Below are 27,933 nucleotides of genomic sequence, written 5' to 3'. Positions count from 1 at the left end.
TTAGAAAATTTGAGCTTTAATTAAGAGCTTCAAAATTTGACCTAGAAAGCATTCTCTGTTGTAGGATAATAGGAAATTTTCACCCACTCACATATTCCACACTGCTTTCCAAAATTACTCAGTATCCTATTTCAATGGTTCTTTAGAGTATTAAAACTCCCTTTATCAATCAATCAACAAGTCCTTATTGCTTGTCTGTGATTTGCCAAGTGCCGTGTTTGGCCATATGAGAGGAACAAAAGAAGCCTTTCATTGAGGAATTGCTTACTCTCGGCCCACTGCAGCCACTTCCAAGGAACCTGCCTTGGCAGTAGCGCACTTGGCCCACAAGCAGGAGAGAACACTTGTCACACTATGTCGGAGCTGCCCGTCTATGTGCCTGCCTCCCCAGTAAGGCCGGGAGCTCCCCCAGGGCAGGGCCTGCGTCCTGCTCTCCACTGTCTCCCCAGCACCCAGCGTGGCGCCCAGCACACAGAAGCCCTTTGGTACACACTCACTCATGAACCCACGTAAAGGAAAGGCAAGCATCTGAATTCTTTAGTGGCTTCTGAAGCCCTAAGCACCTGGCTTCCAACACAATAAAAAACTGTTCACAACAACAGCGAGGGGATGAAAACTCTCAGGGATGCGTTTTCCATCCTCTCAGGAGCCTTTGCGGTGAAACATATTCAGAGCAGCAAGAGGCACGAATTTTTGGTTTTCCCATGAAGAGTTCCCAATTGGTCTGGCCCTAGAAGGAGACCCCGCAAAATGCTCTAAGATGGCAACATCCTTTCAACACGCCTTGGCCTGCTTCCTGAGACACGGACGCTTCCCCTGGCTCTCATCACCCTCACCGAGGGATGGCTTTGGACAGTCTCATCCTTGGCCCGAGAACGGCCTGGCTTTACAAGCAAAAGCATCTTCAGCTGGGAGAACAGAGCGCCCTGGGCCGAATGACGGCCTGGTGGGTGGCAGGGAAGAGGAGGGCTGCCAGGAGGCTAAGGAGGGGCCCAGGTGCCTCTGCGGGGGTGACACTTACCCGGACTGTGGAGAGCCACTGGTGGTACAGTTTATCGCTCCCTGGGGAAGGAAGAAGCAGAGAAGCTGGTATTTAAAGAAGTCATGTGTATGCCCTCAGGAGTTCCTCAAGTTGCTTTCAGCATGCAGGACTTGGAAAGTTCAAAATCTGGGGAATCACGTGGAGGCTCCCATGCACCACTCCCTGAAGGAGTTTCTGCCACAGGTTTCCTTTCTCAAAGTGAGATCTGATCCTATCAGCGCCCCGAGTACAAACCCAAATCCTCCTCCTTGCCTACTGGATAGAAGTCGGGCCCCTTAGCAACCCCGCTCTCTTCCCCTGTCCTGTCTTGGCACTACCCACCCTCTGCCTCTCCATCCTGTGCTTCCATCCTGCACAACCTCAGGCTCCCTGGCCACACCTCCTCCAAGCCGTCCATGCCCTCGCAAATGCTGTTCCCCTTGCCTGGCCACCGTTCCCTGCTCTCTCTGCTGCAGGGACCAGCTCAGTCATTTCCTCTGTAAGTTTCTCTTACTCCTTCCTCTCAACAGCCCTCTAGAATAGGTAACACCCATTCAGAGGTCCACGTTCTCTAAAGTTCTGTGAGCCACACCAGGGCAGGAACCACAGGGCCGTGTGTCCAGTGTAAGCACACTGCTGGACATACACTCGGCCCTTCTCATGCTTAAGCAGTGACAGGGAAAGAAAAAGGAGGTGCTGTGAGGAACTGATTCATTTTATCTGGTGGGATAAGTAGGTCTTATCAGCAGACAGCTTTTCTAGGAGTCCGAATGACTAGACTTAGTTTAGCAACACATAAAGCCTGTCTTCTCCCCAGAACCCACATTCAACTGTTAGAACGCTACTCAAAACCCGCCTGCTTTGTGAAGCCCTCATGTTACAGAGTGAGCATTAATAGAGCCCTGCTCTACCCGCACAAAACCCCGCGTCTGCTCCTTTTCCTGCAGTGGCTTAGTCTGTATTTGTCTTTAGTTATGAGCTTTCTCCCATCAGTCTAAAAGTTCCCTGAGGGCAGAACTGGGCCCCCCATTCTTACTGTACAGGGCTGTGGACACAGTAGATGTCCAGGAAATGCTCATCAACGACTCACACACCAGTTTTATTGATTACTGTGCTCTCTATGCAGCACAGGCTGGTAGGGCCTGACAAAGGGGTCTGTAGGTGAGATCACACCTGGCTCTATGAGTTTATGGACTGCCAGTTGGATTATCAGCTCAGTCGAGACCAGACACACGCCCAGCAATAAGAGGGGGCTAGCAGTGTGATTATTATTGTTTTGCATTTAGTTTTATTTTGCTGACAGAGACTGAGGCTTTGGGTCTTGGAAAGGCAGCCAGATTGGGATTCAGGAGGCAGGGTCAGCCACTAACATTTCTCTGGGCCTCAGATGCCTCCTTTGAAAAATGAGAGGATGATTCCTCTGGTTCTAAAGGCCTGCAGAGACAGGGCACCCACGATGATCTTCACATTTTAAAGAAACATCGACTAAGCTGCGATCCTCTGCCAGGGTCTGTCCTGGGCGACTGCACAAACCTTTCCTTGGGGTCTCTGATTTAATCTCAACAGGACTCCTGTGAGGTAGGCACCGTTACACTCCATGCACAGATAAGAACACTTCAGCTGAAAGAGGTGAAGTGACTCGACCAAGTTCTCACTGCTGGGCAGTGAATCCTGGTGTCCTAATTCGATTCCTCATGTGCTTTCCATTGCATCGTGCAGGCCACTACGTTACCTAGACTTCGCCCACCCAGGAGAAGCAAGTGACCCCAGCACAGAGGACTTCAGATGGGCCAGTGTGCCTCTCATCAGAACATGAAGAGGAATTCCAACACTTCAAGGCCAAGGTTGCAATCAGTCTCTCTAATCCCCAGTGAAGGAAAAAAGAAGTCATTGCCGCTCCTAGCGAACACACCCCAATCCCACAGACAGCCCACAGCTCAGAAAGAAAAACGAAATGCCCTCACCAGCATACTCGCCCATGTTGATCTCCTCTTCAAAAACATCACTGAAGCCCTCACCGGAATTGAGAAGGTCTAATCTACCATCGATAAACTATACAAAGAAAGAACAAAAGCGTAACAGCTAGTGCAAAGGAACGGGGAAAGGACGTTCAGCTGGGCTCCTTAGTAGATGACCAAAGAACCAAGACAGGAAAGGGTCTTTGGAATTGTGAGCTTAAAAAGGCGAGTTTCTGAAAAACTCGCTGCGTGTTTATGATAACTTATAAACCTGCATGGCATATTTGCAAAGGCTCCGTCTGGTGGCTGAGCTCCCTTCTCACCCAATCTCCCTCCCCAGACTCTGGGCCTCTCTGGGCTGAGGCCTGCGTTCCCCCCATGCCTGCAGCCTCAGTGCTTAGAGTGGAGGCAGCTGCAGAAACCCCACCAGGGACCCAGGTGCAGAACAGGCGAGGGTGCTGGGCACCTGTTTGAAGAGCTGCAGCTGTGTGGCGTTCTGCAGGAACTGCCTCATGGCTCCGGAGCGATAGTGGGACACGAAGGCTTCCTCGCAAAAGGTGATTGGCTCCTCCTGGGAGACAGAGATGAGACGGGGAGAGGAGGGTTAGAGGGATGGAGTGAGAGAGATCAGTGCTTGAACTCTGTTAGGTGGCACTCCTACATCTGCTGATTTATCTAACCCTCACTTACCTGTGAAGTGGCTGTTATGCTCGATGGCATTCTACTCTGGATGAGGAGGTTATTTCAGAGAGGAAAAGACTTCTCCCAAGGTCGTAGGGTAGAGGCAGGGTGGGAACCAAAGGCAGTATTCCAAACCCCACCCCGCCCCTTCCATATCAGCCACAGGCACACCCCAACAGCAAGTTAGTGGGATGTGCCCTTCGGGGGGGGATAATTTCCAAACTCTTCTTTTCACTTTCAGGAGAGGAACTCTTTCTCTGGACAGCACCTTAGGCAGAAGGAGACCTGCCGCATTCAACAGCCCAGCTGCTCTGGGAGGGCTGGGGGCAGGAATGGAGGCTGGGCTCTCCTTGCTGGGTGGTACCCCGCCCCCCACTTGCCCCTTTGCAGTCCCTAAGGCACCAGCCGTGGAACGCAGTGTGGAAACTATTTACAGAGTGAGCTTAACCAGTAGCGAGTTATAATTTTAAAATAATTAATTATATTAAAAACCAGGGATGATCAAAAATAAGATTTATCATCCAGTCAACTTTGTGCTTACGCTGCTTGATGAGGACTACACTTTATGAGTCAAGAAGAGACACCCTGAGCTTAAAAAACCACCCATCTTTGTAGTCAGCACCTCACTCCTCCTTTGAAGGTATGTGGTACTCATCTACACAGACAAGTCTTTAATTTCAACAGTGTATTCTCAATTCTGAAAGATCAGACTTTTACATGTTGAACTAAATTAAAGGTACCTCTCCCTTCACAGACTTGGTGGCAAACACAGATGTTTGAAGCTCTACTTTTATCCTGCTTTAATGAGTTAGGGGAGTGTTAAAGTTACTGTGTAGCGGCTGTAAATTCCAAGAGTCCCTCCTGCTTAAATCCAGCCAATATTAGCTCAGCAACTGGGCAGACCTACTGCTCAAGGGTGATAAGGATGACCCTAAAATACTAGGGTGAGGGGAATGTTTATTTTTATACAGTTACACCTCACCTAATTTTACAAAGAATCTGAGGCAGCTTACATGAGCACCTAAAACAAAGAAAAAAAATCAGCGCTGGAGAATACATAAATATGTAAAACGTATTTATTCGGGAAAATAGTATCTGGATATGCAGATCCTATATGGTTTCTAAAATTCAGTTACAAAATTAGCTCTGAGCTTCCCGGCTGCCACCGAAGCAAGAAGGGAACAATGCAAATGTTATATTGTCCGCGAGGAAAAAACACACACCAGTTCCTCAGGAAAAAGGGTTTTCATGACATTTATTACTTTGGCATGGATTTATACCTTCCTTGCTGAACAGTGGAAAGATCAGCTAGTGAGAACCAACAGAAGCCCACCTGGAATTCCATTCCTGTGGCCTAGACGTGTTGCTCCTCACCCTGGGAACCACAGCAGGGCAATTAATTCTCTCCCCAGGAGGCCTCATCCACGAGCACAGTGTCCCCCGTACACTGATCACTCCTGATAAACACCATCAGCTCAGACGTCTCTTGTCCCAAACCCACATGTCTCCATCTCCACCTGAATGGCCCACCAGAACCTCAAACTCAGAATGGCCAAAACTCCCAATTACTATCCCATTTGGACTGCACTCTAAATCTTTTTTTCTTTCTGAAGTTATCATTATCCATAGCTACTCACAGCAGACCTATCAATTCCCTAGTCTTTCCCATTTTCCCACTGCAACGTCTCATCTGTCTGTCCCCTGCTCTCTATCCCTTGGCACGGGCCTGACTGCCATGGTGGACGTTCAGCTTCATGTCCCTCTCTTGTTTCGTTCCTCCCCGTCCACTTCAATCCTTCTGGCCAGAGTGATTTCTAAAATGCATATTGGATCATGTCACTATCCTACTCAAGAACTTTGATGGTGGAGATGTTACATTTTTGTGATTATTTAATTCTTGCACTAGACTATAAGCTTCATGGGGGCAGGAACAGTCCCCGTTTGTCTAACAGCAAGTGTCACACACGCGAGCTCCTGTGCGGTGGAGGAAAGAACAAGTCCTTGCTCCTTAGTCAAGGCAAACAAACCTTTCCTAAGCTGAGAGAGTCCTCGCTTTTCCAGAGTCCTTTTGTGTCACTTTCCTATGCTCCCCCGTACACCTTATGCTTCAGAGGTATCTCCTAATCACAGGCCATGTCCTTTCCCACTTTCTTCCGTGCTTTTGCCAGTTCTACTCCTTCCACCTGGACTGTCATGCTTTAAACACAGGCCTGTGTGCGGCAGTCACTCACCCCTGCTCAGTGCTCCCACAGTGCCTTGTGCACCCTGCGTGCTGGGTAATCTTCAGTGGTGTCCCTGTGACCAGAAGCTCGAGAGGGCAGAGGCCCTGCTGGACGCATCACTATACTCCCTGGGGACAGTGCAGCAGCCAGCCCCCAGGTAGAAGCTCGAGGATGTTGGTTAAAGAGCTGCAGAATGTGCTTGGCCTGGCTCCTGTCACATGAGCCCTGCGATCTCTGTGTGGCTGAGACACCGCTTAGTCTGATGGTGGAGAGGTCTCAGAGTATGAGGCCAGGCTGAGTGACGCTTATGTCTAGGGAGTTTAGAGCTGCTCAGAGGAAATGCTCATTGGAGCTGTTAGCATTCACTCCTGGAGCTTTGGCCCAGTGTTGCCAGGAAGGAGAAATCTGCCGAGAGACCAATGAATTCAAGAGAGTCTGCAACCGAATTTGCATGGAAGAGTAGCCTGAGGCAGGCTTTAGCTGTAGGAGAGCAGAAAGAATCTCATCTTTGGGCAGACAAGAACATTTGGGGGCCTGTTGTCTACTTAATGGAGATGACATCCCCTGGTCAGATGTCTGCGCCATAAAAACGAACAGAAGGACATGGGCACGGATGGGAAAGACTCAGGGGAAACGTCGACAAGGGGGGCTCTTTCCGCAGAGAGCTTAAAGAACAACATCAGCAGTGTCGGTTGGACATGGAAACGAGTACTGGCTACAGTGTCGTGCTGCTGGGCTGGGTAGCAAAATACGCACTGGAGTCAGAGAGGAAAAGGCTGGTCCTTGCAGGGCAGCGGGTGCGGACACATGAGGAGAAGTCGGCATGTTCAGTGGAGTCTGGAGGGGTGAGTCAGTTAGGTGAGCCGTTCCCACCCATTCGGGGCAACTGTTCTACCCTAACCCTGCACTGTCACTCAGAGTCACGTATAAAGGTCTGACCGGCAGCAGGCACAGAGGGCGCATTCCCCTGCACAACTCACCTTCTAAGGAAATGCCAATGATCACGGTTCACCTTACAGAACAGCAGGTAGGGTACCTTGCCTGAGGTCACATGACCCGCACATGGCAGAGTCGGGGTTTAATACGAGGTGGCCTCCAGAGCTCAGCCATCTCGTGCACGCTCTGCTGTAGACTTGGGTTTTCTCTGGGGCCTCAGCTTTGCTTGCTCTTGGACACCTGCTGGGGAGCACAAGCGTTCTCTTTAAAGTGGGAGCCCCTCATGTTCTCCTAGTGGACACTCAGAGTACCAGCCCCTCAGAGACAAACAACTCCCGGGAGGGAGTAGGCGAGGCGTCGTGAAGGAGGTGCTCCTTCTGTCATGGAACCAACTGGACACCTAACCATTTGCACCCACTTGTCCACTCCTCCTGCGGTCGAAATGGCTGCCCTCACTCTGCTCTCTGCAGCGGAGGGGAGAAGGCAAGGTGTCTCGTTAATTCCCTCCTTTACAAGAAGTGCCGATTTAGTTCTCCTGTTAGGCTCCTGTTAGGATTAAACCTCTTGTCTTCTTGGGCGACACTCTAGGCGCTGGGGTTACTGACTGATAGTGACGTTAATTCAGGCAAGTCAGGCCGTGAGCATTCAAGCTCAGATCGCATTAGTAGAGTTTTCCATCTATGACCCGAAGGACAGTTAAACACAGCTGCTTAACCCTATCAAGGACTTTGTTATGGAAAGACAAGTTTTACTCTTGGTTTATCCTCTTGACACATGGAATCAATTGGAAATTCCATTATTAATGAGTCCATCTAAGTTAACAGGTGAAGTTGGTGATTCCAAAGGTTTTTGATAACTTCCAGAAATAAATGGCTTTTATCCACAGCATTGTGGGTACTTGCATAAAAATAAAATCTCCCATCAGATTCCTTGGCATCTTTCCTTGTTCTGCGGATCCATACTCAAAGTATCAAATTCTTATTTTCCTTCACAAATTTAATTTTTATCAAAATTTTATGTGCACATTTACCCGGAAATTCTAAGGAAAAAAGGAAGTGTCCACTCTTTATGGACCTTGCTTAAATTTTAAAAAAATGACAATTTTGGAAGATTCACATCCATCCAAACATTTTTAAAACACCTATTGTGTGCCAGGCTCTGAGTTAGGGGAATACAAAGATGAATAAAATACAGTTCCTACAAGTAATACCAATAATCAAATGACGGGTGGGGAGTAGATGAAGGTATGTAGAGATGATACGAGAATGGCAGAATGTTATGTTTATAGCAGCATTATTCACAAAAGCCAAATGATGGATGCAATCCGAATGTCTACAGATGAATGGATAAACAAAATATACATAAAATGAAATATTACTCCGCCTTCAAAAGGAAGGCATTTATGGCACATGCCACAATATGAATGAAACTTGAAGGCATTACGCTAAGTGAAATAAGCCAGCAACAAAAGGGCAAATACTGTCTGATTCCACTTATCTCTAGAGTTGTCAACTTCATAGGGACCGAAAGTAGAATGGTGGTTGCCAGGGGCTGGCGGGAGAGACAGGGAGCTGTTGCTTAAACGGTACACACTTCCAGTTTTGCAAGATGAAAAAAGTTCTAGAGATGCATGGTGGTGATGGCTGCACAACAGCACGAATGTACTTCATGCCACTGAGCTGTCCACCTAAAAATGGCTGAAGTGGTAAAATGTATGTTACGTATATTTTACCATAATTAAAAAATTTTTAAATGATAGAATGTTTATGGTTGTAGAAGCTGGGCAGTGGATACATAGTTTATTTATTTTGTATATATTTGAATTTTCCGTAACAAAAATAAAAAAGAAAAGCTCCTGTTACCAAGGAATCTTGCCTAATTCAGAGAACAAATAAGTACAGTACAGCGTGACAACTGGCACACCAGAGGGCTGGTTTTGGGTTTTTTGGGGTAAAGCCATCTTTAAAAAAATTAAAAAAGAACTCTGATCCATTTGAGGTAACACAACATGGTGGGGAGAGAACATGTCTTGGGGTGAGAAAGACCTGGACTTGAACCTGGACTCTGATGATACTGGCCACGTGGTCTCAAGTGACTTGTCTTCCCTCATCTGCAACAATTACTCAAGGCTGGCCCACCTCTTAGGGTTGCTTAGAAGATTAAGACAGATGACAGCAAATAAATTTTGCACAAATAACCATTTCTTGAGGGCAGAGACTGAGTTTTGCTGAGGCTGGTAACATAATTTAGGGGACCCAGTGCAAAGTGAATGTGCAGGAAAAAGCGCTGCTGAGTGCTACAACATGAAGCTTTCTTCTTTTTTCATGGTCTCTTTCTAGACCCTTTATGGTGTTTTTTAAGTTTGCTATTTAATGTCATTCCATGTAAAGAAAAAATAAGAATTTAAATTATTAGCATAGCTTTTATTGTTCAGCTTTTATCGTGCAATGCCAGTTCTGAATGCTAACATATGTGGAATCGTATTTTGTAAATCATATATGCATTTGTATTTTGTTCTCACCAGACAGTGGAAATGCTGCGCAAAACTAACTCAACTGTTTTAATTTCAGTTCTTGATATACGCACATTTTATTAACACTCTCTGTCTTCGGCTTACTGATGAGAAAGGAAAAGGGACCACGGTTTCCCCACCTTTTCCTCTCCTTCCATGTCATCCTTTTCCCAAGAAGCGGTTGGCTAACACAAGGATGAGTAAGGAATGTGATAGATTTCCGTGGTCACTGGTGCTTCCTAGAACACCACTGCCTTCTCTCAGTGTGAAGAAGTTCTGGTTCTGACGCAGAGTGAGGCCTCTGGGGGCTGTCAGTGCCCCGTGCCTCGGCCACAGACACTGACGCGCTTACCCTGCAAGTGAGCTCCACTCACACTGGGTGGGCTGGGGCAGCTCTGTGAGAGGAGGAAGGTAAGGCTCCCAGGAGGGTGTCTGTGCAGATCTCCTCTGCTCCTGCACATGCTCTACTGTCCCATCGGACTTCATTCACAAAGCACGAGTTTGAAGGTACTAAGAATTTCGAGACGGTGACGGCAGAGCATAAACCAGGCACAGGCCTTTCTGAGCGTGGGGCCCCAGTCGCACACCATACACCAGTGAGGCCCACCTGGCCTCACATTTCTCTTCTCCCCTCTCCCTTCAGAGGCTAATACTCCGTAGGAACTCTGGTTATTGACTCTGTTTGCCATCTGATTGCGCAGCATAGAACAGCTTCAGGCAAGTTTGTGGGTTGACGGAGGTGGGGTTTCTAAACTCCTGAGCATGACACTCAAGGCTCTTTGTGACCTTCCCCAGCTGATGTTTTTCTGCTTACGATGCTGTCCACCTTTCTCCACATAACTCATTCCCTTCCAGAAATTCTGGACTGTCGATCACCCCCCAACCACTTTACACACTCTCACTCCTCTGGCTTCCTTCTTCACGTTACTTCCTGTGAGAACCTTACCTGATACCCTCAGGTGAAGAGGGCGCCCCTGTTCCTCCTCTAAGCCTCCACACCAACACCACCTGTGCCTGTTGGCCACTCCCAGCCCACTGCAGACTCCTGGAGGCTCTGATCTACTCCCCACGGCTGGCATGCAACGGACAACAGCTGAGTCACTCCAAGAAGAGGCAGATGGGTGAGTGGGACACAGAGCTGGGTTCCAGTCCCAGCTCTGCCCCTGTGTGCAAACAGCTGCACCTCTCAGATCCCCATTCTCACCACTTGTCACATGGGGATAGCTGGGGGGTTAAACAGGGATGAATGTGATAGTGTATTTAGCAATGCTCAACCTTGGCCATGCAGTAGAATCACCCGGGGCACTTTTTCAGTAGTTTCTAAAACTCCCCAGGTGACTCTAATGTAGCCAAGGTTGAGAACCACGGGTGTAGGTGAAAGTGACCAGCACAGCACCCAGACCAATCAACACTCATTTTTAAAAACTTAAGAATAAAAAAATATTATAAAGAAAGCCAGAGAATCTGGCCCCATTTATCACCAGCAGTCCCAACCCAACTGCATTTTATTTTTTTATACAGCAGGTTCTTATTAGTTATCCATTTTATACGCATCAGTGTATACATGTCAATCCCAATCGCCCAATTCATCACACCCCCACCCCCCCCAGCCACTCTCCCCCCTTGGTATCCATATGTTTGTTCTCTACATCTGTGTCTCTATTTCTGCCCTGCAAACTGGTTCATCTGTACCATCTTTCTAGGTTCCACATATATGCGTTAATATACGATATTTGTTTTTCTCTTTCTGACTTACTTCACTCTGAATGATAGTCTCTAGATCCATCCACGTCTCTACAAATGACCCAATTTCGTTCTTTTTTATGGCTGAGTAATATTCCATTGTATACATGTACCACATCTTCTTTATACATTTGTCTGTCGATGGGCATTTATGTTGCTTCCAGGACCTGGCTATTGTAAATAGTGCTGCAGTGAACGCTGGGGTGCATGGGTCTTTTTGAATTACGGTTTTCTCTGGGTATATGCCCAGTAGTGGGATTGCTGGGTCATATGGTAATTCTACTTTTAGTTTTTTAAGGAACCTCCATACTTTTCTCCATAGTGGCTGTATCAATTTACATTCCATCACCAACAGTGCAAGAGGGTTCCCTTTTCTCCACACCCTCTCCAGTAGTTGTTTGTAGATTTTCTGATGATGCCCATTCTAACTGGTGTGAGGTGATACCTCACTGTAGTTTTGATTTGCATTTCTCTAATAATTAGTGATGTTGAGCCACTTTTCATGTGCTTCTTGGCCATCTGTATGTCTTCTTTGGAGAAATGTCTATTTAGGTCTTCTGCCCATTTTTCCATTGGGTTGTTTGTTTTTTTAGTATTGAGCTGCATGAGCTATTTATATATTTTGGAGATTAATCCTTTGCCCATTGATTTGTTTGCAAATATTTTCTCGCATTCTGAGGGCTGTCTTTTTGTCTTATTTGTAGTTTCCTTTGCTTTGCAAAGGCTTTTAAGTTTCATTAGGTCCCATTTGTTTATTTTTGTTCTTATTTTCATTACTCTAGGAGGTGGGTCAAAAAAGATCCTGCTGTGATTTATGTCAAAGAGTGTTCTTCCTATGTTTTCCTCTAAGAGTTTTATAGTGTCCGGTCTTACATTTAGGACTCCAATCCATTTTGAGTTTATTTTTGTGTATGGTGTTAGGGAGTGTTCTAATTTCATTCTTTTACATGTAGCTGTCCAGTTTTCCCAGCACCGCTTATTGAACAGACTGTCTTTTCTCCATTGCATATGCTTGCCTCCTTTGTCACAGATTAGTTGACCATAGGTGTGTGGGTTTATCTCTGGGCTTTCTATCCTGTCCCATTGATCTATATTTCTGTTTTTGTGCCAGTACCATATTGTCTTGATTACTGTAGCTTTGTAGTATAGTCTGAAGTCAGGGAGTCTGATTCCTCCAGCTCCATTTTTTTCCCTCAAGACTGCTTTGGTTATTCAGGGTCTTTTGTGTCTCCATACAAATTTTAAGATTTTGTTTTTGTAGGTCCTTTTCTTCTCTTGTGTTTCCCACTTAGAGAACTTCCTTTAGCATTTGTTGTAGAGCTGGTTTGGTGGTGCTGAATTCTTTTAGCTTTTGCTTGTCTGTAAAGCTTTTGATTTTTCCATCGAATCTGAATGAGATCCTTGCCGGGTAGAGTAATCTTGGTTGTGCGTTCTTCCCTTTCATCACTTTAAATATATCATGCCACTCCCTTCTGGCTTGTAGAGTTTCTGCTGAGAAATCAGCTGTTAACCTTATGGGAGTTCCCTTGTATGTTATTTGTCGTTTTTCCCTTGTTGCTTTCAATAATTTTTCTTTGCCTTTATTTTTTGTCAATTTGATTACTATGTGTCTCGGTGTGTTTCTCCTTGGGTTTATCCTGCCTGGGACTCTCTGCGCTTCCTGGACTTGGGTGGCTATTTCCTTTCCCATGTTAGGGAAGTTTTCGACTATAATCTCTTCAAATATTTTCTCAGGTCCTTCCTCTCTCTCTTCTTCTGGGACCCCTATAATGCGAATGTTGTTGTGTTTAATGTTGTCCCAGAGGTCTCTTAGGCTGTCTTCATTTCTTTTCATTCTTTTTTCTTTATTCTGTTCTGCGGCAGTGAATTCCACCCCTCTGTCTTCCAGATCACTTATCGGATGTTCATCTGCCTCAGTTATTCTGCTATTGATTCCTTCTAGTGTATTTTTCATTTCAGTTATTGTATTGTTCATCTCTCTTTGTTTGTTCTTTAATTCTTCTAGGTGTTTGTTCTTTAATTCTTCTAGGTCTTTGTTAAACATTTCTTGCATCTTCTCGATCTTTGCCTCCATTCTTTCTCCGAGGTCCTGGTTCATCTTCACTATCATTGTTCTGAATTCTTTTTCTGGAAGGTTGCCTATCTCCACTTCATTTAGTTGTTTTTCTGGGGTTTTATCTTGTTCCTTCATCTGGTACATAGCTCTCTGTCTCTTCATCTTGTCTGTCTTTCTGTGAATGTGGTTTTTGTTCCACAGGCTGTAGGACTGTAGTTCTTCTTGCTTCTGCTGTCTGCCCTCTCTGCATTTTATTTAAATACCTCCAAATTCCTAATAAAATACCCAAGTCATTGGCCAAAGTGCGGCATAGCCAAAACCTTGCTCTGAAGGGTGCTTCTGTAGCCTCCCCTGGGCAGCCAGTACGTCCCTACTGGCCCCTCCTCATGGGGTCAGCTGTGGTGGGGGCCAAGGAACCTGGATGAGCTCCCAGGCAACACGGAAAAGGCTTAGTGCGATATCCAGCCTAGAGAATGCCAAATTCTTACTTACTGGAAGGCAGGGAAGGAGGGTGGGAGAGCTGGGACAGCAGGATTAGCGGGATCCAATCACTTCAAGTTAGCCAGAAGCAGACACGAGTTTAGGGAGAGGGAGCCGATGCCAGCTGAGCACTTGCTCTGGACCAATGTGTACCTTCCCCTCCCTGAACCCTCAACAGAGCTGGGGGCGTCCATAAATGGCTCCCATTTTATAGATGAGGAAAGGACGCTCATGCAAGTGAAATGTTTTGCCCACGGTTCCAGAGCTGGTGGGTCTGAATGACTCCCAAATGCAAGCACGCTCTTCCCCAGCTTCAGAGGCACGCTGTGGTATGTGCACGAGGGCCGCCAGGGGTACTGAAAGGTGGTCCCTATATAGCCACGGTCATGGCTCTGGCTGGGTTGCGCTGAGCCACGTTTGGGGATGACAGGGCCAATCTGGCCTTCTGAACCATGGGTGTGGTAGTCCAGGTACACTGGAGACAGCCTCTCAGCCAGGGCCCCTGTGACTATATAATAAGGCCTAAACAAAGTATCAATGTGTCACTGTGAAGGCAGCTCACTACTGGGATGAGTTAAGTCGGGGGAAATGTGGGTGCCTGACGAGGGCTGCTCGGATGATTTGCAAGGGCAGGGACAGCCGGGCTGACAGCATTCGCCCATTCAGGCGGGCCAGCCGCTCGGTATTGACAGAAGCCCCCCCACACACTCGCTAGATTACAGTAAAGACATTCAAATCACAGGCGCGGCGGCCCACGCCCGGCTCCTCTGTGCCAGCAGCCCCTTCCTTCTGCATTAACCGAGACAAACGGGGGGAAGTCAGGAAATCCTGATTAGCGCGGGATGGCAGACGAGCGGGGAGGCCCGCAGAAGCCAGCTGAGGAGACACAATGAAGCAGGTTCTCGTGCATACCCGTGGAAGATTTCCTTCCCATAAGAATGCAGATGGAGGCGGCTTGACGGGGAAAGCAAGTGCGGCGATTAAAACAGAGGCTGCTCACTGAGCACCACCTGCCCTGGGTGTTGTCGTGTGCATTATCTCGCTGACTCAAGGCAACCTGTGAGGTGGGTGTCGCCGCGACCTCCATTTTACAGATATGCTGCTGAGGCTCAGAAAGGGGAAGTCACCAGCCTTAGGCTGCAGAGCTGGTCACTGACAGAGCCAGACTTTGAAGCCAAGTCTGACTGGCCCCTGGGGCTCATGTGACACAATGTTATTTAAAAGAAATAACCACAAGATAGTATTTGACCTATCAGCCGCCCCTGGGACTGTCCTAGCAATTCGGAGATGGAGCAGAAGGTGGCGATGAAGAGAGCAGGCTCTGGAGAGATGAGTGGGTTTGGGCTCCACTCCTTGCATGCAGGGCCCACCCATCCTGGAGCCTCCGTTTTCTTACCAATATGCCAGAAATAATCCCTATCGTCATCCTCTGAGCGTTCACATCGTTATGTTGGCAGGTCCAGGGAGCAGCGGCTGGGTCAGTGAGAACTGGTGACCACCCCTCACTGCAGCGGAGCGCCGTGCTCTCCCCAGCAGGACACCAAACAGGGACAGGCCGAGATCTCTGTGTCAAACAACCTTTTGCTTGGCCACCAGAGCGTGCCTTGCTGTCACTGAGAGCCAGATTCTGGGTTTTAACACAATGACCCGTGCATTCCAAATCCCAGGAAAGGATGTGCCAAACTGACTAGAGAAGAGGATTTCGTTTCCTGAGAGTGAGGAGAAGACAGTTTGAGAGCGTGTACGGGAGAGCAGGTGGGTTTGGAGGGCCTGGTGGGCCCCTTTGAGAAACGTAGATCAATCTGAAGAGTGACCAGCAGGAGAACCAATGTTAGCTGTGGCCATGGGAACACGGGACTCATGGATCGAAAGGTTTTTAAAGGACCTGGAGATAAAACTGGAGGAACACAAATTAGTGTGTAGAGAGGAAAAATCCCAACGCCCTAGCTGAGTTAAGTGAGGGGAAAAAAGACGGACCTCACGTAAGACACGCAGTCTGCCAGTGCTTGGCACACGGCTCCGAGGGAGCTCATCCACAGCACTGTCCACACGCCGGATTACTGGGCTCACTCACTGGGTCACTGATTTATGACCAGCCCTCTCCTGAATGTCACTTATTCAGGGCCAACCTCCGGTGTCTGGATGGTGTGTGTTGCCCAGGAGGCTTTGGCAGCAAGTTTTTAGTCATGAATAAATGGCAGCATCGTGAAGGGGAAAGGGCACAAAGAGAACAGTTGAAACACTCGACTTGGCCTTGATTCCTTTTCCTTGTCTGGGCCTCAATTTCCTCATCTGTAAGATGGGAAGGTGCTGAGCTAACACGTGCTGTTTCTAGACACCCAACTAGGCCTTTCTAAAAAGGGCCTTTCTCTATGAGGTCACCGACAGCCCCTCACAGAGAGTGTGCAGAGCCCTCGGTGCAGAGTTGGGAACAGGGAATGAACTCGAGCGGGAATGACCGCTCTGCCACTTACTACCTTGAGAGCACAGTGGAAGGCCCTGAGCCCTCTGAGACAGTTTTCTTATTCCCAAGATGTAAGACATACTTCTTACCTCCTGGGGCTATGTGGGGATCGATAGGTGATTCGTGTACAACAGTTAGCTCAGGGCTCGACTCCTAGAGGGGCAAGAAAAACCTGGTGTTCTACCCCAAATAGTTCTCTGCCCAGAGCATGCTTTCTGCGATTCACATCAAGGCACGTGACGTGCACTACCTGCCCAGGACATGTGTTGGGTCAGTGGAGTCAGGACCATGACGTGGAGCGAGGAGAAGAGGGATCACCGGCCCCCCCCCCACAGCTGCCTTCTGCGGACGGCGCCCCTGCCTGGCGAAGGCTGGATCTGCATAACAACCCTATTAAGAGAAGCTCTTGATCCTCATCTTACAGAGGGACATGACTTACCCAAGGCCACAGTGCTGCAAAGTGCCAGAGCTGTACTTGAAGCCCCTTCTGCCTGTCCCCAAAGCCCAGGCAGACTCTTCCTACAACACCCCAGGGCACTCTGAGCATGCTCAGTTGCCTGAACTTTTTTTTTTCCCCCTCTGGGTTTCTGGGGGAATTTGAGATACAGAAGATGATTTCTCACACAACAAAAATCCTTTCCCACGTACTGCAGCCCCAGCCCAAGGAGTCTGGAGTCTCTAGGTGGGGATTATGTACTGCCCGGGGATTCAAAAGAGGCTCAGTGCAGCCCAGAGCTCCATGAATGGGGAAGCAAGTGAGCCTCTTTGAGCCCCGTTTCCTCATTTGTGAATTGGGGATATTACCTACTCTATATCAAGAGGTTTGAAATGATATAATATTTGTCCAGGTGCCAATTCTGAGGGGCACACAGCAGGTGCACAATGGCACTTCAGGTCCTAACAGCACTTTTCAGATGCCCTTTGAGAGCTGGGTGTTTCGTCTTGTGCGGGACCTTCTACCTCTTTCCGTCAACAGATACCTTTGACGGGGTGCTGGGAGAGCACAGACAGGGTGCCTATGCTGGGGCTGGGCGGGCTCCGGGGTGTAGAGTGGGGCGCGGCGCTGATATAAAAACCGAGCTCCAGGGAGGAGCAGGCGCTAGCGAGACGGAAAAGCGGCGGAGGCCACGAGCAGGGGAGCGGGGCCGTGACGAGGCGGTGCACACTGAGCAGGTGAAGTCCCTGGGGCTCAAGGGGCACGTCACAGATGGGGCGAGTGAGAGAGATGCTGACTCTCTCCTTCCTTATTTGGGGGCATCTTCCCTGAGAGCCAGAGATCTGAGGAGTGGTGAATGCTGGACCCCTAGAATACACAACTGCCAAGAAAGGTGCAAAAAATAATTACTCAGCACATGCTGGTGGCTCGCCCCTGAGCAACCCACCCAGCCCTGAGCTGAGCTTCCCATGTCCAAGGAGCAGACTTCATTCACAGGGATGAAGGCCTTCATTTTCTCAGAGCCTCATCTTCGAATCTACCCCCTACACGCCAGGCTGCGGAAGTCCCCCCCTCGCCCTTCAAGGATTAACTGGGGGACAGCTGCCCTGGGACACTCCCCCTCGCCTTCCTTCTTCCTGCCTTGGTTGTGTTAGGTGTCCCTGCTCGGGGTTCCGCAGCTCCTGTGCTCGCCTCTACTATAGCCCTTCCTGCCATTTTTGCACTCCTGGCTGCCCGGGCGTTCCCTCGCTAGATGTGGACTCCGCGTGGGTACAGGCTGAGTCTTACTTGGCTCTGCATCTCCAGTTCCTAGCACAGTGCCTGGGTCAGCTCAGGCACTGTGATGCTGTGTTGAATGAATTATTCACTGCAGATAAGGCAACAGGAACATTTCTGAGAAAGACGCCAACGGGGTGGAGAGCAAGACAAACAGACTGAGGATGCGAGGATGAGGGTTAGCAGGAGGAAGGGAAGAGAGAACGCGGTGTGTATGCTGGGAGGGGTAGTGGAGGGAGGCGGGAGGCCGGGAACACCATCTAATTAGACCACATGTGCAGAGCAGCATCTGGCTCAAAGCGCAGCAGTTTACACCGCTCCTGGAGTTGTCGTGGAGACAAGCACATGACCAGCCTGGAGCTGAGACTCAGGGGCAGTGATCCAGATGCACTCCTAACATATTCTGACAGAGAGCAGATGGGCAGCTATTTGCAGGGCCAAAAAATGCCAACTCCGCTCCCCTCCAGACCTGTGTGCCCTCACTGATCATTTTTATCTTGTAAAGTCATTCTTATCTGCCCTGGAACCACCAGTTCCTCCCGTGTAGGAATCAGTGTGAAAGCTGCTATTTCTGTAGTTCTCCGACCATCACAACTTCCAGCCCGCTCCTGTGGGTAAGGAAATGTTGCCACCTTTAATGAAGGGGTCCTCTACGTTGGGCTCCACTGCCGCAAGGCTCCTCCCCCTTCCAATCTCTTTCTTAATGAAAACTGTCTAAATTCCTCACTCTTTAGGCCCCACTAGACAGATCCTGGCTCGGGAGCAATGCTGAGCAAGTGTGGGGAGAACACAGGCTTTGTCGCTGAGCTCCTGCTGGGCCGGTACTCACCTGGGGAAGCACTGGGCCTCTCCAAGCTCTGTTTACTTCTCTGTAAAGTGGGCTTTGTACCACCTACTTTCACAGGGTTATTTCAAGGATTAAATTAAATAAGCATGGAAGATCCCTGAAAATAATAAAATCTTATATAAAATTTTTACCAGGATAAAAGTTCTTTATAAACTTCATTTTAGGCAGAAAGCTCATTATCATCTGAGGAGCAGAAAAACGACAAAATCTTAGGTTCTATATGACGCTTCATTACCCACGTATATGGCAAATTTCTCATTTATGTCTTTGGCGAGGTGGGAAAGCATCTAGTGTTGGAGCATCAGGTTGGGTTTGAATTCTGGCTCTGATGCTTACTAGCAGTGTGGTCTTTAGGAAGCAACTGAGAATTCTCTAGAGGCTTGGTTTCTTTATCCATTAAATGGGAATAATCATTTTTACCTCCTATGAGCTAATTTCAGTTGGGACAATATATGTAGGCACATAGTAGGCACTCAATAAACGTTTCCCTTCTTCCTGATGATTTAACAGCATCAAGTAAGACTGAGGGTGAGAAAGAGTGTAGTGAAAAGCGTGGGTTCAGTTAGAGCAGGCTGGAGTCCCACCCCCTGGCTGTGTGGCCTTGGGGAAGCAGTCATCTTTTCTGAGCCTCAGTTTCCTCTTCTGGAAAAGGAGGAGAACAGGACATACCTGTCACGCTGTTGTGTGGTTTAACGGGAACAATGAACTTAAAGCAGTTAGTATCCAATAAAGGTAGTCATGATCCTCTCACTCTTACTGGAGAAATTCTCAACCCTTTTGGGAAAAATTACACCTTTCATGTGGGTCTAGCCTGGGGCCCATATTGCGATGCTATCTCAGGAGAAATGAGTTTCCTTTTTGGTGGACGGGGCATAAAGTGTAGTGAGGACCCGGACTGGAGGTGTGGGCTGCTTCGGGCTCCCATCAGGACGCGTCCCGGCCCAGCCTGCTGCCTGAGTCACTGCGTGTGGGGAGGGCTTGTCCAGGTGCGTGGAGGCTTATTTATAAAGCACCGCAGGGCTTCCTGCTGCCACACTTGCCTGCCATCGCAGGTGTGGGGAAGGCCCGGCTAAAAATATTGCTAACGTGGGTTTAATGTCGCCCAGCAGAGACTAATGATTGTTTTAAGTAAATATTAATTATAAGAGTCACCCAGATAGAGTGCTGGAGTGGCATGAATATTTCTGCATCTACATATGCAGGTGAAGAGCCCATGTGGGGAGATAACTTCTTACACACCTCCTCCAAGGAGTTACTGAATGATGGGAGGACTCTAAATATTTGGGCGATTCCTGGTTAAAAGAGTTGGGAAATGTCTTAATATGTGAGATACAGGGATTTTCCTATTTGAGAGCTGATCTTCTCCAGACCAAATAGCTGATTCAGTTCTACTGGACCCTCTATCTACCATGAAGAATTGTCACAGTGGTGTGGAGAACCCAGATTTGGTTCAAGGCCCAGCACACTGGCCAGCCGATCTGGGGCAAGTATCTGCCCAAGAGCCTGGAGGTGGGGGTCACCAGTCTGAGATGGTGTTCTGGTTCTAGTGCTTTACTACCTGTGTCCCCTTGGGCATGCTCCTTCCCTCTCTGAGTCTCAGTTTCATCACCTGTATGGGGAGCTAACATTTGTTGATCACTTTGATCAATGGTTCCTACATCCGGTATTGCAAGAAGACTCACCTAGGAAGGGTCTTTTTAATGCATATTCCTGGGCTGTGGCTCAGACCTTTACAAAGCTGCTCAGATGATTATAACGCATTTGGGAACCTGGGTCGGGGGAGTAGCAGTTAACAGGAGTAGTAGACACACTTGCTTACCAGGCGCCAGGTACCTTTGTAAGCGTTTTACATGTATGCACTCAATTAATCCTCATAACAACCCCGTGAGGTAGATATTGCTGCTGTCCCTGTTTCACAGTTGGAAATGGAGGCACAGAAATGTGAGTTAACTTTTCTAGGTTCGCACAGGCAGGATTTGACCCAGGTGGTCTGGCTCGGGTCTGTGCTTGACCTAGACTGTAAGCGCTAAGGGAACAGTAGCTCTGCTTCTCTTCATCACCACTCTGTCCTCAGTGCCCAGTCTCAACCTCCATTGTCACAGTTGGGCTATTAAGTCTTCCCAAGGCTTTTGGAGGTTGTCAAGGGGATGAGCATCCAGGGGCTGGGCTGAAGTCTGTGCCAGGGGCACCGTGGTGGCTGTGACTTCCAGCCATTTCCCTGCCTGAGACCAGTCCACAAAATAAGGACAGTTTGGTTCCCAGGAAATGGCAGGCCCCTCCCAACATGTGGCTAGCAGGTGTCTTACCTTTGGGAATATCAAATCACCATGACTGTCTTTCTTTCCTGAATAATAATACTTATAATAATAATAATAGTAATAGCAGTAACCATTTACTGAGTGTCTGCTCTTCACAAACAGTATTATTCTAGTTAGCGATTAACATGCTGAATTGTTTAGGGGAAACTGTACTGATATCCGCAACTTACTCTGAAAATGCATCAAAAAACAGATGCAGGGCTTCCCTGGTGGTGCAGTGGTTGAGAGTCCGCCTGCTGATACAGGGGACACGGGTTCGTGCCCCAGTCCGGGAAGATCCCACATGCCGCGGAGCGGCTGGGCCCGTGAGTCACGGCTGCTGAGCCTGCGCGTCCGGAGCCTGTGCTCCGCAATGGGAGAGGCCACAACAGTGAGAGGCTCACGTACCGCAAAAAAAACACCCCAAAACAAACAAACAAAAAAGATGCAGTGATAGATGGACAGATACGTGATAAAGCAAGCATAGTAGAATGTTAATGGTACAACCTAGTTGGTAGGTATGTAGGTATTCACTGTAAAATTCTTTTGATTTTTCTGTATGCTTGAAACATATTGCAACAAAATGTTGGGGAAAAAAACCCCACAGGGGGACATGAAATATTAGACTTCAGAGGGGCAAGGGTGGTGGCAGGCAGGATGTATTATTCCACAATCAACTAGTCTTGAGGGGACACCAAACATGACATTGGGTTATCCAATTTATTGCTGACCTAGTGACAGGGAAGTATTTATTTATTTTGTGCGGTACGCGGGCCTCTCACTGTTGTGGCCTCTCCCGTTGTGCAGCACAGGCTCCGGACGCGCAGGCTCAATGGCCATGGTTCACGGGCCCAGCCGCTCCGCGGCATGTGGGATCTTCCCGGATCGGGGCACGAACCCGTGTCCCCTGCATCGACAGGCGTATTCTCAACCACTGCGCCTCCAGGGAAGCCCGACAGGGAAGTATTAAAGGTGAGTTATAAATGAAAAACAAACGATTTATTGCACATCTACTATGAGCCAGGCACTGGAAGAGTAATGATTAAACTGGTCCATCTCTCTCCCCTCGGAGAATGTGGGGAGATCACCCCCCTCCCCGCCCCACGCCCCCCCGCACATAGACGTGTACATGACAGGCACGTGAAGGCACCCATCCTCTTTTTACAGATCTGGAAATAAAGCTCTGAAAGGTCAAGCGACTTGCCCAAGACCATGTAGCGAGTAGGTGGTGGGTGAGGATTCACATCTAGGCACGTCTAAGTGTAAAGGCTCGGTTCCTTCTGCCACCTTTCAAAAGGTCGCTAACATCATTGAATCTCATCTGCTCTTGATGAGAGGAGCTACACAGAAAACTGACATTCCAAGATCACTTACAAGTTTCATTCCAATTATTCTTTTCAACCCTGCCCCTCATCAGACTGGGTCCCAGATTACCAGCAAACAACTTTTAATTCTCTTCACTTGGGAATTCTTTCGGCTTTTAAGGTGGCTTCCCAATCGTTACCTTATTTAATGCTTATGTGACCCCGAAAGATGACTCTGGAATTCCATTTGACCTGCGACAGGCTGTCTGCTTAGCCCTCCCTTCCCTCTGTCCCAGGGTTAGTGGGGGTCGGTGAGTTTGGCAGAAGGAAAAGAGAAGCTGCCCAAAGAGAGCACATGGATGACAGAGTTTTGACTGGACAGTTCCAGGCCTTTCACTGCCCACTGGCCTGTCTGCCCCTTCAGGACCCCTAAGGCCTTTTGCCAATAACCTCTTCACAGGGACCAAACGATTCTCCCTCTTGCTCTGGTGGTACACTGGGCGCCTCTCACTTCTTGCTTCCTTTAGAAGATAACTGCAGGGTCATGTGTGGTTCCAGCCAGGGGGGCTGTTGAAAGACTACCCCAAGAACCCCTGGAAAGAGCTGTTATTTGGTAATGATGAACGGGGAAAGCAAGTGCCAGCTAAGTTCATTTTACTAGCAATACATTCCCCGTGTCAGGATAGACAGGGGGAAAAGAAAAAGAAAGAGAGCTGGTAATCTGAGGTACTTACGAACAAAGTTGTGTTAAGAGAAACACAAGGTAACAGACTTTCTGCCGCAGGGCTTTACTTCCTAAACATCCCATCCTGCTGACCGCCACCCAGAGGTGCACCACTAATGCACCACCCCCACCATCTGATCACATCACACCCGCTGAAAGCGCGGCCCTGCTCCGGCTGCCTCTGTGACGGCTCCGAGGCTCCTCTCAACTGGGCACATGCCCAAAGGCACCTCCAGCCACACCTCCTGATACTTCCCCCTGCAGACCAGAAGTCTCAATCACTGCAAGCTGCCGGCAGCTCCCCTGCACCGACCATACTGTTTCGGACCTTCCAGCTCTTCTCTTTCCTCCCTTCCTCATCAGGCTAACTGCTACTCATCCTACAAGGCCAAACTCAGGTGTCATGGTCTGCAGGAGCGGCCCCTGTCCCCAGGGCCCCCCTCTCTGGAACTTCCGTGGGCTCCCATGGCACCCTAAGCCGACCTCTATCACCTCATACAGTTCCCTGCTCACCCACCGGCCTCCCCTTTGGGGACGTGAGCTCCTTATGGGTAGGCAGTGAACCGCCTTATTGGCCCACAGTTCCTTTGGAGAGCACACAGCCTGGCACACAAGTGGCACTGAATACCTGTGTGTTAAATGAATGAATAAATGAATGAACCGTCTACAATCATATATGGGAGTGAGTCCCATGAAATGAAGCCGCTTTCTGAAAAGTAAAAGAATACCAAGATAGTTCGAAACAGACCCACACCATCCCAGAATTCTTCCTGGAGCAGACGGCTGCACAGCAAGGCTGCAATTATAGACACGCACACACACACACGAGCACACATTGTTTAAAAAAATTCATAGAATGCACTTAACACTGACTTTTTTTTCTTATTGGAAACCTGTTTACAATCTTGTCCACTGTCAGTCTTAAATGTCACTTTTCAGAAAGATGGCTGCTGCCAGGAGAAATTTATTTTCAAATTGAATCACAGCATGTTCATGCAGAGAAGCACCTCTTTTGAATCTCTAAATTGGAGGGAATTCAGGGAAGAGAACGGGAGGTGATTAGAATCTGCACAGGCCGATTCAGGAAGAAAAATTATGAGGCTAAAATATGCACGGGTGAGCTAAACAGCAGCTATTAGTTGGTGGAAATGGTGAAGGCAGGACAGCAACTACCTAGAAACCTACCAGAACGGCGAGGATGCACAGGAAGAAGTGGAAATAGGACTGAGGGAATGGGAGAATGAAATGGTGGGGGAAGTCTAAGCTTCCTTCAGGAAGGAAGTGCACGTTTACTGATGCCCACCTGTGCCAGGTACTGTGCAAGGTGGCCTTGCTTGTTCAGCCTTTGCCCACTAGCTACATTATTCCTGTTGTAAAGGTGAAGAGACTGAGCTTCTGAGAGATGAAGAAACCCAAATAAGGAAGCGGGGGTGTGTGTGTCAGTGTCTACCAGCCACTCTGCCACCAGCTAGTGACTAAGACAAGTTTGCAGTAGGCATCACTGTCCCTGCTATTTGCCAGAGGAGGGTGATCAGGGAGGGCTTCCTGAAGGGGGAACACTTTAGCTGAAGCTGATTATGCTTCTTTGTTGCTGCTCAGAAGAGAGTTGTCAGCTTAGGAAAGTGAGCCGGACCTCAGCAAAGCCTCTTGAGCAGACCCCCACCCTGGGGTGTGTGAAGTACCTGTCCTCCACGGCAGATTCTGTGCCCCTGCTGAGCCAGCCAGCAGGTACTCTGCATCCTGGCTCTTGTACCTTTAAGCCAAGTGAACTTGGGCCAGTCTGAGCCCAGCTACCTCCCCAAGAAGATGGAGCTGATGCCGCCAGCCTCATGGGGATGCTGTGAGGATGAAAGCACTAGCACGTGGTTGGAATCCACTGTGAACACTATTCTTCCTTTTTTTTTTTTTTAAATTTTATTTATTTATGGCTGTGTTGGGTCTTCGTTTCTACTAGAGAAAGCGAGGGCTTTCTCTAGTTGCGGCGAGCTGGGGCCACTCTTCATCGCGGTGAGCGGGCCTCTCACTGTCGCGGCCTCTCTTGTTGCAGAGCACAGGCTCCAGACGCGCAGGCTCAGTAGTTGTGGCTCACGGGCTTACTTGCTCCGTGGCATGTGGGATCTTCCCAGACCAGGGCTCGAACCCATGGCCCCTGCATTGGCAGGCAGATTCTCAACCACTGCGCCACCAGGGAAGCCCCTATTCTTCCTTTTTAACACAAACATTATACACGTTTTCGATTGTTCCCTTGACCTGGCAATTGTGTACTCATCCATCAGGACCCAGCTCAGGAAACTATGCCTTTAAGAAGCCTGTCCCACACCACTGTAAAGCAATTATACTCCAATAAAGATATTAAAAAAAAAAAAAAAAGAAGCCTGTCCCAAATTTGCACGGTGCCCCCGCCATTCTGAGAGTCCCGCAGAGGCCTCGAGTCAGGACTATGTTTTGCTCACCACTGAATCCCCAACCCCAAGGGCAGGGCCTGGCACATGGAAGGTGCTCTGGAGCTGCCGGTGAATGCCTGGCTGAGGGGCTCCTCAGCCCCTCCACCTGGCTGCTGATGACCCCCCAAGGCGGCCTCCAGGAACTCAGCGAGCAAAGCCTGGGCCTTGCAATGCCTGCTTCTGCGTGCAGACTCTGTCTGGAAAGCTGAGGATTCCCAGCCCAGATCCGGGGCTCTGTGGGTTCCCCAGCTTTTAGCTGACCCGATACTTGAAAACTGGTGTTTGTCAGGGTCTGTCCTGCGCTCCATCTGTCGTGAAGGAAGTGCCCTGTGTTGACTGTGTTCCACTCCGATGGCCTCTGAGGGAGGGTGTGCTCTGGCGTGGTTCAGGCTCCACGGGGGGCTGGGCGGGGCATCCCGGCTCTGTCACTCAGTATCCATGTGGCCGCGGGAATATTTTTAAGCTAACCAAGCCTCAGTTTGCCGTTTGTAAAACGGAAACAATGCAACCTACCTCACAGCGTTGTCATGGGGAACAGACAGTTCCCCGAAGTACTTGACTCAGGGCCAGACATGTAATGGAGACTCATGGTTGGTAGTTATTAATGTCCTATTCATTCCCAGTCTCCTAGGATTGCACAGTAAACGGGTCATCTCCTAGTAATTGTGGTCAACCAATATAAGCTCCTAAATATTACTTTATTCATTTAAAAATCTGTCTAAATCTGGTCAGAGTGACTTGGTTGAGTTGGCAGCTCTGGTCTTTGGGAAGCCCGAGTGTCTATCCTAAAAGTTCCCTATTCAGAATCCAGGGAGCCCACGCCAGGAAACTCTTCGTGTCCCCATTCATTTAGTAAACGTCTATCTAGCGGGCCACACGGTGAAGGGAGGGGGTTTGGTTTCTGGAGACAGATGGATCTAGGTTTGAATCCCACCTCGACTCCCTAGCACCCGGGCAGCTTAGAGCAAACCTCTCATGTGGAGGCAAAGGGCAGTGATGAGGCCTTGACCCTCGGATCCCAGTGTCATCTGACCCATCAGAGCATGTGCAGACAGTGCCACCCAGGGATTCTTCCAGCCAGCCCTCTGATACTGTCCCTCCCCTGTCTTTTTTTTTTTTTTGCTGTATGTGGGCCTCTCGCTGTTGTGGCCTCTCCCGCTGCGGAGCACAGGCTCCGGATGCGCAGGCTCAGCAGCCATGGCTCACGGGCCCAGCCGCTCCGCGGCATGTGGGATCCTCCCAGACCGGGGCACGAACCCGTGTCCCCTTCATCGGCAGGCGGACTCTCAACCACTGCGCCACCAGGGAAGCCCCCTCCCCTGTCTTTAACTTTCAGTGATTGTCCCGCCTTCATGGTGACTGTTCCTCCATTCACCAACACTGATTGACAACGTACTATGTACTGGGTGCTACCTAGGTCACAGGGAGGGTGCAGTGTCAGGAAGTCCGAAGTCTTCACCCTGCATCTGAGGGCCTCCCGCTCTGGCCCCTGCCTGCCCTTCCTGCCTCGCTGCCCCTCGTTCCCTGCTCCACGGCCGTACTAAGTGCCTTCGGGTCTGTGAATGCACACAGGGTTGCTCTCACCACTGAGTCTCTGCCCAGGTTCCTTCTGCTTGGATGGTCCTTGCACACATCGTCCACCTGCCTGACTGACTCCTGCCCCCTCTGGGGCCCTCAGTGAATGGTATGGCACGAAAGGGAGACCCTGGGCAAGCGTGGCGAGTCCACCGGCTATAGCTGCCGGCAGACCTGGCCCTGCGCAGCTCCATACCTTCCCACCTGTGGCACCTGGGGCATGTGACATCACACTCTGCCCCCAATCTCCTCTTCTGTAACACAGAGGTGGTAATGTCTGCCTCAAAGTTTCATTTCAAGGATCACAGAAGACCCGTGCTAGGGGTGTGGTAAATGGCAGCCCCTGTTAAGTGTCTCCGTAGTTTCTTGCCTGTCACTCTAAACCCTGAGCTTCCTGAGGGCAGGAGCTGTGCCTCTGCCATCCTGGGACACTCCATGTGAGGGGCAGAGTCTGGCACACTTGAAATGAGCAAGTGACAAGCCTTGGGGAAATGTGTCTCTTGAAATCAAAAGCCTCTTTGGTGTTGAAGGAGTTAAAATCTGCTCACGCTTATAAACAAGCCCCACTTCAGCTCAGCACTATCACTGGGTGTGAGTCACAAGGCTTAGCAGGTGTGGGCAATAATTAAAGGCTTCAGCAATCTACCTGGGCAAGGTATTTTTGCCTCTTATTCCAAAGAGGAAACTCTCTCTATGGAGAGCAGAGGAGCTCATTAATGAGACTAATTAGGTGTAAAGGGGGTAGAGGCTGGTATCAGCTGCAGCTTGAAGGAGCTAATCATTAAGCTCTGTAATCTCCTCCACTGAGCACAAGCAGATCAGGCTCAGGGGCTGTGAGCAGGCTCCCACACCTGAGTACCTGACCACGGCCTTTGGAGAGGCTGAAAGGCCTTACCTCTCCCCCTGCCATGCTCCACCAGGATAACACACACACACACACACACACACACACACACAC

The 27,933-nt window shown here is 49.1% G+C and overlaps 1 protein-coding gene across 9 annotated transcripts in view; it reads right to left on the bottom strand.

The window, feature by feature from the left end:
• DENND1A (DENN domain containing 1A) overlaps nucleotides 1-27,933 on the bottom strand; it is a 542,106-nt gene that overhangs the window by 65,121 nt on the left and 449,052 nt on the right. For all 9 annotated transcript variants that reach the window (XM_027104912.1, XM_027104915.1, XM_027104916.1 and 6 more), the window contains 3 exons: nucleotides 3,446-3,550; nucleotides 2,986-3,073; nucleotides 1,022-1,062 (listed from right to left, as the gene is read on the bottom strand). In XM_027104912.1, coding sequence (XP_026960713.1) covers nucleotides 1,022-1,062; nucleotides 2,986-3,073; nucleotides 3,446-3,550 — 234 coding nt within the window. The remainder of the gene's footprint in view (nucleotides 1-1,021; nucleotides 1,063-2,985; nucleotides 3,074-3,445; nucleotides 3,551-27,933) is intronic.

Source organism: Aethalodelphis obliquidens, unplaced genomic scaffold (genome assembly GCF_003676395.1).
Source record: "Aethalodelphis obliquidens isolate GAN/ISIS:26980383/991018 unplaced genomic scaffold, ASM367639v1 scaffold7, whole genome shotgun sequence".
Lineage (NCBI taxonomy): Eukaryota > Metazoa > Chordata > Mammalia > Artiodactyla > Delphinidae > Aethalodelphis > Aethalodelphis obliquidens.
This window is presented reverse-complemented; position numbering and strand designations above follow the sequence as displayed.